Source organism: Gallus gallus, chromosome 1 (assembly GCF_016699485.2).
Source record: "Gallus gallus isolate bGalGal1 chromosome 1, bGalGal1.mat.broiler.GRCg7b, whole genome shotgun sequence".
Lineage (NCBI taxonomy): Eukaryota > Metazoa > Chordata > Aves > Galliformes > Phasianidae > Gallus > Gallus gallus.
Genome location: NC_052532.1, coordinates 726,831 through 743,229, shown reverse-complemented (window position 1 = coordinate 743,229; position 16,399 = coordinate 726,831). Strand labels below are relative to the sequence as shown.

At 51.2% G+C, this 16,399-nt stretch overlaps 1 protein-coding gene and 1 non-coding gene across 2 annotated transcripts in view; both read right to left on the bottom strand.

Annotated features, from left to right (window-relative positions):
• SHANK3 (SH3 and multiple ankyrin repeat domains 3) overlaps window positions 1–16,399 on the bottom strand; it is a 282,770-nt gene that overhangs the window by 105,444 nt on the left and 160,927 nt on the right. The window contains 1 exon segment of the mRNA XM_025152878.3: window positions 11,727–11,840. Coding sequence (XP_025008646.2) covers window positions 11,727–11,840 — 114 coding nt within the window.
• Window positions 8,933–9,029, bottom strand: MIR1604 (microRNA 1604). The gene has a single exon (NR_035090.1). It is a non-coding gene; the product is annotated as a microRNA 1604 (primary transcript).

Genomic DNA, 16,399 nt, shown 5'->3' with positions numbered 1-16,399 from the left:
GCAGTGTCTGTTATGGCCAACAGGGATGGAGCAGTGCCACCTCCATGCTGCCCACGAGGGTTGGCACCACGATGCCCCACAGCCACAATCCAGCACTGCTCCATTTGGGTTGCAGCACACAGGGAGCTCAGCAACACAAGGAGCCCTCAAGCACAAAGTCACACCAGCACCTTCAGTGCCGTCGCCACATCTGCTCTGCCACATCCTCACCGCCACCTGGCACGTCAGCTCTCCGGGCAGCACTGTGCCCCCCAGGGACAAAAGCTGTCTGTGTCACATGGGGACCCAGGAGTCCTTTCCCCATTTACCTGAACCGCAGCTCTGTTGGCATCACAGGGCACAGCACAGAACAGACGTTCCCACTCCAAATGCACAACAAATTGCTGGCCCACCATCCCAGGGATCCCCTAACTCTGCAACCACGTGCTGGGAAAATACAGAGCTACACTCACAGCTCTGGGGAAAAGAGGCAGCTTACAGGCAGTGGGCGCTAATCAGAGGGGATGGAGACAGCAGGGGACAGCACTTATTGGCACCAGCACAGCAAGGGAGAAATGGATCTGCACTTGTCTGTCTGCCTGTGAGGTACGTGGTCAGGTTGAATGTGTGCCTGCTTTGAACGCAGTTAAGAAATGGCAGAATTGAGATGACCTAAACCTTAGTCAGTGCCTTTCATGTTGGCATCTCCAATTCCTCACTTTTGTGGTTTTTGTCCTTTTTTCTTTTCTTGAATTGGAAAAAAGTCTCCTGCTTCTATTGCATCTCTCGATCTGCACTGACCAATGTGTGCCTTGGGGACATCGAGGCAGTGGGGACAGGGGTGATCTTCACTGCCCACACCTCTTGAGAAGTGGAGGGGAACTGTGTGGACTCACCTCACCCCAACCACTCACTGGGTGCAACGTGATGGATCAGGAGCTCCAGTTTTTGTCACTTAGCTCTACAGTACTGCTTCAAAAGCAGTTTGGGCACCCAAAATAAGATGGCACGGGTGACACAGAACAGTGGCACGAGGCACAGAGGCTGCTTGCTGCTTGGTACTGACCTCAAGGCCTTGCTCAACCAGACATTCAGATGGCCGTCAGGTCACCAAAGTCAGGCACACATGGGGAACCCAAGTCCTCTCACATATCCCATTCCTATACCTATTTCCGGAGCTGTGCATTACAGCAGAGCACGAAGGTGCCTGATGGGCTCAGCAGCTCTGTCAGAGCCTCACCAGAAGACAGGGCCACTTTAGCAGAAGCTGCATGTGACAGACATCCAAGAGCAAATGTGTTCACACTACTTAAAGCATGCCCAAAAGTGTGCTGTTCCACTGAAGTGGCCCTGAAATGGCATTCAATAGACAACAGAGTAGAATGCAGTCTTGCTGTAAGGGAGCCATGCCTCAGTATCAGGCCACCTTTTGAAGATGAGTGCTGCCCCAACACCTGGCCAAGAGAGGGAACCTTGAAGAATAAAGAAGTGAAGCGAGAGCTGTCCGTCTGCCAAACTTCACTGCCACACAAGGAAACCCAACCAGCCCAGGACTTGGTGCCAGTGGGGAGATGGAGGTCCTGCTGGTATGGCACCCACTGGGCCACCAGGGATGGTGACACTGTGCAGCTGTGCAGCAGAGACTTACAGCACGGCAAGGCAGGACTAGTTGTGTTCCAGCCTCTCATTCTCAGCTTCACACTCCTGCAGAAGGAGAACACCCACATCACAGCCACTCTGCACGAGGAGCTCTGCAGAACAGCGGATGGGGGTTCTTGAGTTGGAAACACAGCAGTTGAGGAGCCAAAGGGTTCTGCTATGTTCCCTTCCAGATCTGGCTTGGGGAAAGACTCCAGGATCCAGAAACAGGAGATAAAAGTGCTGATAACGTGGCATCCTCCAACCTGGGAAGTAATACAAAGAGTGGGTGGGGAGGGAACCTTAACCCTAATAAGGATGAATAACATCACTGATTGATTTTCTGCCGAGAACACAGTAGAGCTGCAGAAAGAAATCAGCAGAAAGATGTCATCTCACTCAGGTTGCTGGTAAGGACCTGGTAGGGTTATGGCCCTACTTCAGCTTAACCCTTGGCACCGGACCCACCAGTTGTGGGACTGAGGCTCTCATTCCCCACAGTGACTGAAGAACTGCACAGGAGGGCTCTGGAGGAGGACTTTTCAAAGGGCTCTGTGAGGCTCTGCACACTGGCTGACAGCAGTGGTCACTGCAGAGCTCCAAACAAAGCAAAGGCCTCCTTCTGCCTCTCAGCAGAGGGGGATCAGAACCAACACTTTAATAAACCTAAGGAACACAGCCTCCATGAATTTTGCATGGCCTCCTCCTGGAGCCTTTAATCTCCACCCACTGTAGCAGTGAGCTCCAGAGCTGTGCTGTGTAGAAGCAGTACATCGATTTGTGGAGTCAATGGGATCAGGCAGCAAGCTTAATTCTCACATTAAGGCAAACGACAATAAATCATTCCACGTCTCCGTCCTCTCTCACATTTCCAATATATTCTCCTGACAACCTTCCCGTGCTCACCTCTCCAGCACTCTGTCCTCACTGGAAGCTTCCCGTGGCCCAGCACTGACCACCTCCACCTCGTGTGGAACCCACATGCTCGTTTCTATCCTTTGCTTTTATCTTTAACCAGCTACAGAGAAGCAGCCTCTGAGAAAGCCCTCCTGAAGGCTTCTGGAAAGCCTGGGCACAGTATATCAAACTCTGCCCCAGTGTTTCTTGAGTTCTTCAAAGATTTGTAGGACAGCAAGGGGACTTTCCCCACAAAAAGGTTTGAAGGTGAGGAAGAGTCAATGCATACAGCTTTGTTCTAGCCTTCAGAAATATGCACGATGCGAATGCTGGAGGGGCTCAAGAAAAGGGGACGTGTGGCACTGAGGGATGTGGGTTAGAGGCATGGCAGGGAAGGGTTGGGGTTGGACTTGGTGATCTTAGGGGTCTTCATAGAATGATTCTATGAAAAAATCTTGCTATCCTGGAAATGGTGCTGATCTTTTACAACAATGAAAATAATTAAGTTAAAGTAAACCTCTTTAAGCAGTTCTTGTTCTTTCCACGTATGCAGAAAGGATTGTGTGTGCTGACCACCCACCTTTTATTCTACTGATAATTAGAGGAGATTCCAAGCAAGATCTGCTAGAGAAGAGTACCGTCAAATCAGCAGCTCTGGGTCAGAGTTCTTAGCCAGGATCCTTTAAGAATCTCCCTGCTGCGCTCTCTGGACTTAACATTTGCAGTAAGCCTTGGAATACAGAGAAGTAACCGGGGACCCGAAGAAAGCTGAGTCAGCAGCAAGTATTCAGAGGGTGAGTGGGGGGCACACGTCCTGCAGCTGTGGGGTGGACGGGACAGCCACCTCCCTTCCTGCTGCCTGCACTTCTGCAGAGCACATCTAGGCTGCCCAAGGAAACCCAGCCCTAACCAATGCAACTCACAGTGCAATCCCTGGCCCCAGCAGAAATGGTGATAGGAGGATGGTTAGGACCTCTCGTAGGCCCTTTCCAACCTTGTGATTCTATGACTCTACCCGTGTTATCCAAGTTCCTTGTGTGGTCAGTGGCAAACCAAGCACTACTGATGGCCTCCACTGCACGGCTGGGACCCTCCCACTGGAACCTGCACAAAACCAACATCCTGCAGCAAACCTCCGGGACACCCCCCATGCACAGCTGGGCTCAGGCAGTCTGGACTGCCACGGGGATGGGCACCTGGCTGAGAGCACAGCCCTGCCCAGAGCCCACGCAGGAGGAACGCGTGCTGCGAGCTGCAGAAGGCAAGAAATGAAAGAGCTGACTGGGAAAAGCAGGGAGCTAGATATAGAAGGGATTTGTATCCATTTCTTTTAAGGCTGTTGAGCTTCAGAAACAGTGGGAAGTGCATAATACAAGAAAGAGTGCCAGGAGGTATTAGCAACTAATAATGATACAGTGGCTTAAAAAAGACAGAAATTCTAACTCATCGTGTGAGCTAATATCAAATACAGCGCTGGGGATGAATAAAACATAAAACAGCCCGAACCAAAATGATCAGAAAACATTAACTACAGCAACTTACATCGTATCAAAAGGCACCGCAGAAAATTTAAGCACTGAAACAAAATAAAAACCCCAAGCAGCCCGTGGTCAAACATCCCGATGGCAAAAAAGAGAAGGAAAAAGGGCTGACTTCTTGCAGGGACTGTGGAATAAGGTGCAGAGCAGCCTGCATTCACTGCAAGGAGAGCAGTGCTCTGCTGCAACCGGAGCAGTGCAGAATTCTGAATGAATGCCGGTCAGAGCTGCCAGCAGCAGCTTCTGCTCCACAGCCACCAGCAGCAGCAGCAAGGCCAGGCTTTGTTCCCAGCCCTCTTGTTCATAGAATCATAGAATCACAGAATGGCCTGGGTTGAAAAGGTCCACAATGCTCATCTCGTTCCAACCCCTGCTATGTGCAGGGTTGCCAACCAGCAGACCAGGCTGCCCAGACCCACATCCAGCCTGGCCTTGAATGCCTGCAGGGATGGGGCATCCACAACCTCCTTGGGCAACCTGTTCAGTGCGTCACCACCCTCTGTGTGGAAAAACTTCCTCCTGATATCTAACCTAATCCTCTCCTGTCTCAGTTTAAAACCCTTAAATTGATTGGGGAAAGACTCCAGGATCCAGAAACAGGGGATAAAAGTGCTGATATCATGCTGTCCTATCACCATCCACCCTCATAAACAGCCATTCCCCCTCCAGTTTATATGCTCCCCTCAAGTATTGAAAGGCCACAATGAGGTCACCTGCAGCCTTCTCTTCCAAGCTAAACAAGCCCAGTTCCCTCAACCTTTCCTCATAGGAGAGGTGCTCCAGCCCTCTGACCATCTTAGTGGACCTCCTCTGGACCTGCTCCAAGAGCTCCAGCAGCTGCCTTGTCTGTGGTTCAAACTCTCTGTGGTTCTGAGCGGTCCAGGTGTCACCCTGAGAGTGCTTTAAGACAACTGCATCGCTGCTCCTCGGAGACATGGCGCAATGGAGACGAGGGCTGAGTGCTACGGCAGCACTAAGGGGTTCATAAGAGGCTGCCCCAGAAGTCGCAGCACTTTGCTGCTCCTCCGCACACCCCGCCTGACCCCAGCACTGGCACAGCTCTCACTGCAGGGAACGGGGACGGTGTGTGCACGCTTCTGCTGTTCTGTGGTCAAATCAGTGCAAAGAGTTCTGCCGTCAGGAATGTTAAGGGAGAGTGGATCTGTAAAGAATCCAGGGACCTGCAAGTTCTCGCTCAGAAGGGGAAAAATTAAAAATCAGCAAACGTAACAGATATTAGCTGTAAAAGCAAGGCAGCCTCTCGGTACTCACAGGGCTGACCTTTATTCTTGGCTGGAAGGGGAGGCTGCCAGCAGAGCAGCGGATTAATTAAAACACGGGGAGAAGGGGATCAAAGCTAACAGCAGCGCGGACAGAGGAAGCCCAGCGTGGGAAGAGGTATAATGGAGACAGGATCAGCATCGGGTGGAAGTCAGGAAAGTGAAAAACAGGTTAAAGGGCTTTTAAATGCTGGTGCAAGTGAACAGAGGGCCCGTTCTGATTCCCTGCTCTGGCAGAGAGTTGTCGCCCTACGAAGGAGAACAGCTGCCTCTCTCCAGCCGGGAGACCACAATAAAAGCAGATATATTTCCTTAACAGACAGGAAACAATCTGAAGCTGCACCTGTATTCTTGCTACCACTCTTCGTGCGAAAGCAAATGGCTATCAAGGTAGTGCAGGGCATGTGCCAAAGCCATGACCAACCCCAGGTATGCAGCATCCCCCAGCCTCACCTTCTGATTAAGCTTCTTCTTCCCTCCCTTCAGCTTCTTCTCCCCTCCCTCCCTCCTCCTGGCTCACATCCAAGCTCCAGACCCTTCCTTGGGGGGTTCTTTCTGCTCATGTTCAGAGCCTCTCAAAAAAAGCCACCCAACTCCACAGCGTACAGCCCCAGCTCACACATCTGAGTCACTACAACCAAACCAAAGGGATCCAGCCCATGCCAGTGGTCACTGGGACACCACCACAACCCCTGGGACACCGACCATCACAGCTGCAGGACTGCACTCATCGCTCTATGCTCCATCCCTCATCACTGTGGATGAGGCTTTCTCACCGCCCAGCTGAAGACAAGCCCAGGTTCACGTTATCTGAAGTCCTCCAGAGGAGGATCTCCAAAGGTCAAGGCAGACACTGCAATGCTCCTACACAATGGCAGAAGAGGTGGAATGGGTGACTCATCCCTTCTGACATAGGACAGACACAGATGACGTCACAGAATGGACAGCATAACAAAATGGGGCGACCTCCCCAAAGTGCAGACCTCCAGGAGGAGACGGTCGACTCGCTGCAGGAGATCAGAGAGCTGTATTTCACCAGGGTACCCAAATCCTCCACAACCCTCCTCCGCCTCAGCAGCCTACACGTTGTTATCACCTGAGGTTGGCAGCAGATGAGTGAAGAACAACAGTGCCCTCTACCAAAAGAAACAGCCAACGGCTTCGGTGCCTTCCCATCCTGAGCCCACAAGGGCCAGGACCAGCCCTGCTCCCACACCAGGGCAGGCTCAGGACCATGCTCTGGGGCCAGACTGGGTAATGATGCAGAGCTTCCCCGTGGGCATTGGGCCCCAACATATGTGCAAACGCTTTGAGATCTTCAGTGATGATGTGCCCTGGTGCATCTCATGTACTCAGATGGAAAACGCTTCTGACTCTCCTGAACAGCACAGGCAGAATAGATGACTCAGGAATAGCCACGGTAATGATTTTTTAAACGCCCTTTCTATGTCATTTGCTCTTTGAGATCTACGCTGGTCACAGGAAGAGACAGAGAGGGGCCAGGCCCGACTGGCACTGTGATCTCATTATTCAACTTGTAAGTAATGTGAACTGTCCAACCGTCATTGATACGACTTCAAACCATTTCTTACATAAGAAACTTGTTTCTTGAGCAAGAGGTGTTTCAAGCTCCTAACTCTTCCTTCCCAAAGCCCTTTCCCAACAGGATGAAGCAGCAACCCTGCTGCTACCTCCACCGCCACCTGCAGGGAAATAACCAAATATCTCCCATTGTAACAAAGAGCTTCCCCAGTCCTATCATTACTTTTCCTTTCTCATAAAGAGAAGAAAAAAGTCCACCAGGAACTCTGTTAATGAGTCTCATGTAATAGGAATAGGGCCATGGTTAGTGGGTATGGTGGGGATGGGTTGGGGTTGGACTTGGTGATCTCAGAGGTCTTTTCCAACCTGAATAATTCTGTGATTCTATGAATACCATCATTGTAACAATGCAGCATGGTCTGGTGGTTGGTGACCCAGCTCATGGCAGGGGGGTTGAAACTACATGATAGTTACGGTCCTTTTCAACCCAGGCCATTCTATGATTCTATGATTCCATGGAAACAATTGAAAATCTTGCGGCAAACACGTGGGCAGATGAGAAGCAATGAGGAAAGAAACCTCTGCCACTCGGTGCAAAGCAGACGGTTCCCGAGGCGTCGCTGACTGTTCGCACTCTTTGGTAGAAAAGAAACCATTTGCTAAACCCTTCTGCCACAGCTGTTAGTGCCCAGGATTCAGCGCAGCTCTCGCTCAGTCCCAGCCCCACCTGTGTGTTTTCTGCAGCTCAGACCGTGACCCAAAAGAACAGCAGCAGAGCCCAACCCCGGGTCCGTGGCTCTCTGCACCTCCTGGGTGCCTCACCATCCACTGCAGAGGGAAGGAGCAGCTCTGCTTCCCAAGGGCCGGGAAGCAGACACAGAGGAAGACAGAGCCAGGAGGCTCACACGTGCTCTTCAGACAGTCTGCAAAGAGCTTCCTTTGCGTTCTCTCCAGGCAGATTTGTATGTGGAAGCAGATAAAGAGCACAGAATGTCTCCCAAAAGAGATGCTACACAACCATTCCAAACAAACAAAACTTGAGAGAGGCAAATAGTAGCAAGGTGCTTCCAAACAGCCTTGGATTTCTACCAAGGCCAGGTTCCAGGCTGGCAGTGCAGGGGAGAGCTTATGCTCCATTATCACACCTCTCAATCCACGTGCAAGTTACTGTGACAACAGGCTGCCTGCATTTGGCACGTTCTGCTTCACAAACCCAAGCTTGTCCTTTAATTTCCAAGCAGCACTTCCCCAAAGACCGGTGAGCTCTGCAGGGCAGGAGAGCTCCAATGCACGAACCCCTCCAGTTGTTGTTTCATAGCATTGGCCTGCAACAGGAATTCTTCCCATTCGCTCACTGCAAGATCCTGCATTTTTTCCTACTGAATTTCATCCTGTTTCTGTTACACCAACTCATCCACCTCTTAAAAATGTTCTCACCGCATCCGACTTCACAAGGGGACACCAGCAGCACACTCCCATTTTCTTTTGGCCGCAGCTCCCAGTGAAAGCACTTAACAGATGCAACCACTAATCAGCCAGCGACAGATGACAAACTTCTCGTGCTCCCCCACACTTCCTCCACCCTCACTAATAATTTTCCACGACACAGTTAAGCTCTGTCCCAAAATCCAAACGAGCTCAGACGATGACATTTCCTTTGCCAACCTTATCTCGGTTGCCCACCTCTGGTTTGTGGCCAACCCAATGGGAACCTCCACCAACATTCCGTATTCTTTCTCTCAGAGCATTGGTGCCCATGGTTTGTGGGGTCTGCAGGGGTTGGCTGCTCCTGATGGGAATCTGGGTCAGGAAGCCAGGGACCCCCAGCCAAACTGCCCTCACTGGCCAAGGGCCGAGGCAGCTTGGGTAGGGATGAGGCAGCTTGGGTAGGGTCAGCACCAGCAAGGAGCCCAGATTGCAAGAACAGCATTGTGGCCATGGGGCTGGTCTCAAAACAAGCCTGAAAGCCAATCTGCAGGTTGGCATTAGGGTAAAGACTAACGATTGCCAGGCAGGACTGCAGGGGCAGCTCTGAGGACATCAGCCCATGGGCCGTGGTCTGGACCAAGAGGGCCCCAGGCTGCAGGACCATGGCTGGCTGGGCACTGGGATGTCTCCAGCACAGCCCTGGGCCCACAGCCTGCAGTGGGACAGAGCTCCTGAGCCCACGGGTGTGGGACAGGGCCCAGTCAGGGACACGGTGGCACATCAGCCCCACCTCAGCCTGTCCGTTCACCTTCCCACACATCCAGGTAAGTGTTCCGGTGGACTTGGAGCTTCATCTACTTAGCTTTAATCTCACCTCATCCTCACTGCTTAACAGCTCTACTTCTGCTCTCCTCACGCTTTCATTTGTACAGCCGAGAATTTTAAGAGGAGAAATAGATGATTCAAGATTTCTCTCTGCTGTGTTTTTGACAAGGTGCATATTATATTTAGAATATCAGATCCCTCTCACATAGATTTCCTTGCAGACAAATCCCAGTCTTTGTTCTCTGGGAGCTTTGCTCTTTCCTATGGGCTTCTTTCAGACTCTCATATTTGGATTCCCTACCCGCACAATTTCTCTTTCACCTGGAATACGTTAGAGATGGGTTTTGTACCTTTGACTTAAAAAATTCTCTTCAAATTCCACCTCTTTTTTAAATTATCGGAGAAAGTTGGTTCCATTTGCTTCACTACTTTTTTTTCCATCAGCTATAAAAATCCAGACTCTTCCCTTATTACCAAGATACCTTGCATCAACGTTTTTCAGAGCAATTGGAAGGTTTGGGGTCTGGTGCTCTCTCTGTTTCTGCAGTCTGTGTATCACATGCACTCCTCACCCTCAGCTTTACTTCGCCTCCATCTCTCCTTAAGGCACCTTCCCTCGCTGCTGATGTGCAGCTCACACTCTGAGCTTTGCAGTCCTCAGAGACACGCTTAGGATGGGAGGAGGGAGCACAGGAGGTAGTCATATCCATGGGCACTGACAGGCAACTCCTTCTGCTCCATTTCAGTCAGAATTCCACAGATAAAGACCACCTTCCAGCATCACTTGGAAAGAGACCTGCAGGCTCCCCGACAGTGGTGCAGATGCTGCCCACACCACACACTGGCGATGCTCCATGGCAGCTCTGCACATGGGAATGGAGCTGTGTGACAAGCAAGAGTGTGAGCACGGCCCCTCCAGCATGACACGCCCCGTGGGGATGCACTCCCACTGCCCAACACAGATCTGTGCAATGGTCTCATGAGAGGCCCAGAGACGGAGAGCCAACAGTGTCTGCATGCACATTCTCACACCTACAGACCTCAGGGAAGCCACCACCCATGAGGACCACCCGCTGATGATCCTAGATTGACACAGAGGCTTGTTCCAGCCACGTGGAAAGCACAAAGACATTAATTTCCTGACCACTTAGTAGTACTTAGTAGTACCACTTAGAGGAGAACATATTGCTAGAGGAGGTGCTGCTGAAGAGTAAAAGTGTGTAATGAAGCGATGGGACTGATAACTAGAACCTGCATCTGCTCTTAGGACATCAGGATGCTACATGAAAGGTCACCTCTGCTATCGGTCATCACAGAGATCTCTCACTCAATGTGCTGTAAGAAATAAATTTAGAACCGACAGAAAGTGAGTTATTCAATGGAAAAACCGTGTTTAAACCTCGAAGAATTTTGGTTCTACAGACAGGAGATATTTAACGAGGCCCTCACTGGAAAGTGAGAAGCTTGTTTCCTGGGACCTGAAACTGAGGTGGGTGACCAGACACTCCTCTTCCAAGTAAATAAGCACTGCGGGGTCTACAAAATGTGATCTGGGAAGGAAGCTCTTGACCTAGAGGCACCGTTACAGAAGAACCCACCTCATTAAGACAGATCAACATGCAGCTCGTGGCCTTCTCTCTCAAAGCATGAAAACACAAGCAGGTTAAAGGAACATCCTAATACCATCTCCAAAATGTCAGCCCTGGAACTTGTTCTCTCTGAATTTCAGTGACAATCACAACGCATTTCTTGAGCTGCTCTCAACTTGTAATAGTCATCTTCAGCCTGCCTCAACAAGAGTCGGACATCTGTCACACAACCCCACTACTTTCCTCAGCTTGTAAATACAGCTGGAAACATCTGCAAGTTTGGCATGGCTCTATTCTACAGCAAGGTACTACCAGGTCAAAACCTTTCCTAGAATCATCTACATTGGAAAAGGCCTTCAAGATCAAGTCCAACCATGACTCAGACCTACTGAGTCCCATCACTAAACCACGTCCCTTAGTGCCACATCCACACGTCCCCTCACTACCTCCAGGGGCGGAGACTCCACCACCTCCTTGGGTAGCCCATTCCAATCCCTGACCACTCTGTCCATGAAGGAATTCATCCTCATATCCAGCCTACACCTCCCTAGCACAACTTGAGACCATTTCATCGTATCCCATCCCTTTTCACCTGAGAAAAGAGGCCAACCTCCCCTTGCCACAACCTCCTTTCAGGAGTGGCAGAGAGTGCTGGGCACTTGGTTGAGCCTCATCCCATCGGCCTCAGCCCAATGAAGGCTCCTGCAGCACACTGCTGGCTTTAAGGTCCAGGTCAACAGCCGCACAGTTCTGCTCCATTACTACAATTATCTCTACGAAAAGGACCACTGAGCGCTCTCCTCATGACAGCACACCTTCATGGGTCGGGGTGTGCTGCTGGGCATTACTGCACACAGTAAATAAACTGATGCCCCGAGCAATGCAATTCATCGGATGTATCCATCACAGGCAAACCCTGAGAGGGACAGAAAATTAAAATGGAGACTTCTGAATTTCTGGGGCTGTTCTGTGCATCTGCTGAGAGACACCGCCGTCGCAGAGCAGCCTACCTTGCCGCGGGTCGTACTGTCGCATCTGCACCTCCTCGACACATTCTGCTGGGAACCAGCCGGTCCTTCCTTTCACAGTTCCTTCCCAAAAGCCACCTTCGCCAATGCTCAGCACTGTGGGAAGAAACAGAGAGGTGATGAGAACGAGGAGGGCCCCGTAAATGGGGAGGGCGGAATGAGATCGCGCAGCATCACATCAACGGGAACGCAGAAAGGCTGAGCATGCAGAACTCGTCTGGAGTCAGGCATGGTCTGCAGGGGCACAGCCCCTCGTGAAGCCTTTGGGACGCTCTCTCACCCAAGTCACGTAGAGAGAAAGGGCAGACAACGCCTTTGTGCAGCCACACAATGGAAACACAAACCAGGGCTGAGCGTCCCTCATGTCACCATGGACTGCTGATAGAACCAGAGTGGGACTGGGGGACAGCTTCCCAGGAACACACTGCAACTCCCTTTAAGCCAAGTACGGGGCACCCTCCAAGAAAGCACACAGCAAACGCGTTCTCCTGTTTGATCCACATTGATCGGTCTACTCCCATCTTAATTTAGTATCACAACAAGATGGGGCAAGCAGCCTTCAGAGCAGAGAAATCACAGCCATGTGCAGAAACAAGATGTAGAGAAGGGAGGAAATTGGTAATGGTAACAACACGGGTTGCTGTGAGAACTGAGGGGTCCTAACAGGCCCCTGCTCAAAAACAATACAAAATAAAATGACACCAAGCAACAGGGTTCCTCAGTGTCTGCCAAATTCTCTCCGTGCATTAAGCCTTGTTTTTACTTGCTCAAACCTTAAAGAAACAGAAAGGAAGTCTTAAAGTGTGCTCTGAAGATTAAATGAATTCAGAGTCAGGGAAGTTTTATCTGAGGATCGCCCCAGGAGTGTCCTCATTAAACCAGGGAACGATCAGCTGGAGCTCCTCATCACCTGCTGACCCAGGAAGGATGCTTTCAGGCTGCTGGGATCTCAACTGCTGAGGAGCTACAAACCAATGTGCCTTCCATGGTGCACCTGGGCACGATTAGAGCTGCACGAAAACCACTGCCACCAACTCTATGTTTGATGGACTGATTAAGGTTGAGAGCATTAAAGAACATCGAGTTGAAAACCAACCCATCCCCATGTCAGTCTCTAAGTTACCTGCAACTCTCTCCTCTCCCCTCGCAGCCTTACATTATCTGGCTCTGCAAGAAAGATCTGTGTTTTTTTGGGTCATTTTTTGGGTCATGCATCAGACACAACCATGACATTGCTCGTGGCCACAGAGAAACTGGTCGTCGTCCCCAGAACGTGTGAGCACACAAAGTGGGTGTAAGCCCAGGGAGAAAGAATGGAGCTGAGAACCACTACTCCTCCTTTGGGATGTTCACCATTCATACACCACACCCAGAGCACCCAGATGTCCTCCCTGGTTTACCCAGCAAATGGCTGAAGTGCACCTCATGAATTCACACACTCAAAGGACAATTATTTGCACCTTCCCGATCAGAAAAGTGGAGGAAGAGAGCAGCCAAAGCCGCTCTCAGGTTGTTGTGGCTGTTGTGGTTTTGGCTGGGAGGGCTATTTTTCTTGTGTGATGCAGTGTTTTGGATCTGTGATGAAAATAGCAGTGATAACACAGTGATGTTTTGGCTGTTGCTGAGCAGTGCTGCATGGAGCCAAGGATGTTTTGTGCTGCTCTGCAATGGAGAGGTGGGGGGGCACTGCGAGGAGACAGCATCACGACACTGACCTAAATGGACCAAAGGGACATCCCATGCCCTGTGGCACTGTGCTCAGCAATAACAGCTGGGGTAAGGATGGAGGAAGGGGCAGATGTTCGGAGCAATGGCGGTCTCCCATGGGATGAGCCCTGAATGTCGCTGCACACCCGATGCCCCCAGGACGTGGTGAATGAACTGCTGGTGGTGCTTTGCTGGCACGTGCAGCTTTGGCTTTACCTATCAAACCACCCCAACTCAGGAGTTCCTGTGCTTTCACCTTCCTGGTTCCCTCCCACCCACTGCAGCTTTTGGGGGGACCACAGCTCCCCCAACTCCAGAACACACCGTGAGCTCATCTGCCACGTGCAGCCTAGAGGAAGCTATTTTAGCTCAAGAGGAACTGCTGCACATCACCCAAAAGCAAGAAGCTTTTGATGCACCGTTTGGAACAGTACAGCGTGATATTTGTAACTGCAATTCGTTTCACATTCAGACAAGAAAACGTAATAATAATCAAGACTCAGCATCCCATGGCCGCTGCTGTCAGAGGGAAGTCCTAAACGATCTCCAAGCGATTCCCTTGGCATTATCTGAGGAACAAGTCCTTAAAACCACGGCTGCCACACGCAGAGACCCCCGACTGGCACAGGACATGGGGATTCCTGGGACTTGCTCTGGAGCTCCAGGAGCATCTGTAGTCACCCCACACCAAGAGGGGAAGCAAACCCAAGGACAACTTCCAGCTCAGGACCCACTGAGCCCAGTTCTCACAGTGAAGTGAAGCCTGATGCCAAGCCCATGGTAGATTTGCATTACCTATCTCGTGCTTTTGCTTTATAGCTACTTCTCCAGTTCCGTGATCAGCCCTTAATCTTGTGGCTTTGACAGCATAAACCTCATCTCCATGTTGAGCTTTTCTGTGATCTGAAGTGTCCTCAAGTCAATCTGAGAGTTAAAAAGAGCTGTTTCTCCCAAAGGCAGAGGCTGCAGGTTGCAGACCATCTTAAGAGCTGTCCCAGCACCCATGCACTGATCTCAGAGGCTGCTGGGCATTCCCTCCCACCACTACACTCCTAGCAGAAGACGAGGAATCTTCTCTGGCAGAAGAAGGCCCTTTGTCAGGGGCTGAAGCGATGAGGCAACCAGCAATGGCTTGTGAGGGACTGCCTTGTTTTTCTAGGTCTGCACTGCAAGCGGTTCATAGAATCATAGGATGCCTTGTGTTGGAAGGGACTCCAGAGCCCCTTCCACTCACCCCTGCCATGGGCTGGGTGCTCCCCCAGCTCAGCCTGCCCAGGATCCCATCCTCAGCCTTGAATACCTCCAGGGATGGGGCACCCACAGCTCCGGGCAGCAGTGCCAATGAATTAACAGCTGCTGATCAATCTGTTCCAGTTATCAGCTCAGGCTGATTCTATGATTTCATACAATCATAGAATCATAGAATGGCCTGGCTTGAAAAGGACCACAATGATCATCAAGTTTCAACCCCCCTGCTATGTGCAGGGTCGCCAACCACTAGACTAGGCTGCCCAAAGCCACACTCAGCCTGGCCTTGAATGCAAGGCCTTGAATGGCCTTGATTTGTTGTTGAACTGTTTTTAGCTGAACACCTCGGAGGGGGCTGAGCACACTGCAGGAGGCAGACCAGAGCCCTGTTTGGAGGAGAGCCCCCACACCCAGAAGGAGGTCTTCGCAGTTTGCATTTATTGTACCAGGGGTCGCTGAGGATAATTCTCCCTACAGCAACTGGGGTGAGGCATTGCATCCCAAGGCCATTGAGGTGACCCATGCTGCTATGTGTGCCATCTCCACTCAGCACTGCTGGACTCGTCCCTATGTCCCCCACAGCCAAATCCAGACACCAGGACCACTCACAAACTGTGTACTCCTCCATGCCAGCCAAAGCAGATCCCCCACATCAGGGAGCAACACCATCGCCTCTTCCAGGCACTAATCCTGATGGAAGCAAGGGAAAAAGAACACCCTGACTGACCAGCCAAGGAGGAGCTTCCCTTAAGCCTCTCCTCCAGATCCTTTCCTGAGATGCTAATGCATCCAAAGGTTGCGATGCTGTCACATTTGGAACAGACCCAAATCCCACACTGTATTTCCCACTGCTCTTGTCCATGCATTACAAGTCCGCTAACACTTCCCAGTGGAAAATTCCCCATCTTATACTTTGTGTTCACAACTTCCCAACTGGTCCCTGGTGGAAAGGAGCTCGTTCTGCTCCTCAAAGCCTTCTGTTCCTGCGCTGTTGTGCTTGGCTCTTCACTCGCAGTGCTCCTGTTTTAAGGTTTGATATTTCATGAGGACTGGGAGGACTGAAATTTCAGCTTGTCTGGCGGCAAGCTGAACACAGATTTTAAGGTAACAGCAAACTGAGTCTATTCCAACAGAAGGCAAACTTTAAGCTTCTCCATATTCCACCAGTTGGTCTGTGAGGATGTGACATAAGACAACATGAAAAGCCTTCCCCAAGTCAAGAACAACCTCCCCCTGCTCTCCCCTCATCCTGCAGGCAGGCACCTCTGGCAGAGCCCTGCTGACTCGGTCAAGCAGGGCTTCCCCTCCACAGATCCAGGCTGGTACTCCCAGTTACCTCCCCACCATTCCAGGGCTCAGTGGTCCATCAGCTCCTGGGGTGGGGGTGGCAGTGGCAGCCCACAGCTCCTCACAGACATTCCTCTGCACCTGCAGACAGTGTTGGCATCTCTTTTCCTCCAGCCCTCAGGACATCTCCCCACCACCATCACCACCCAGGGGTCATCGAGAACGCCCCTGCAGTGCTGTCAGCCTCCCTCACTGCTCCTGGAAACATCTCATCAGGCCCCGTGGACTCACACGCTGGGTTTGTTTTAATATTTTCCAACCAGTCCCTCCACTGCAGGTACACCTGCCTTGCCATGGACTGTCCCACTGGTTCCAGGGGCTGGAGGTCACCGGGGTCTTACCAGTGAGCACAG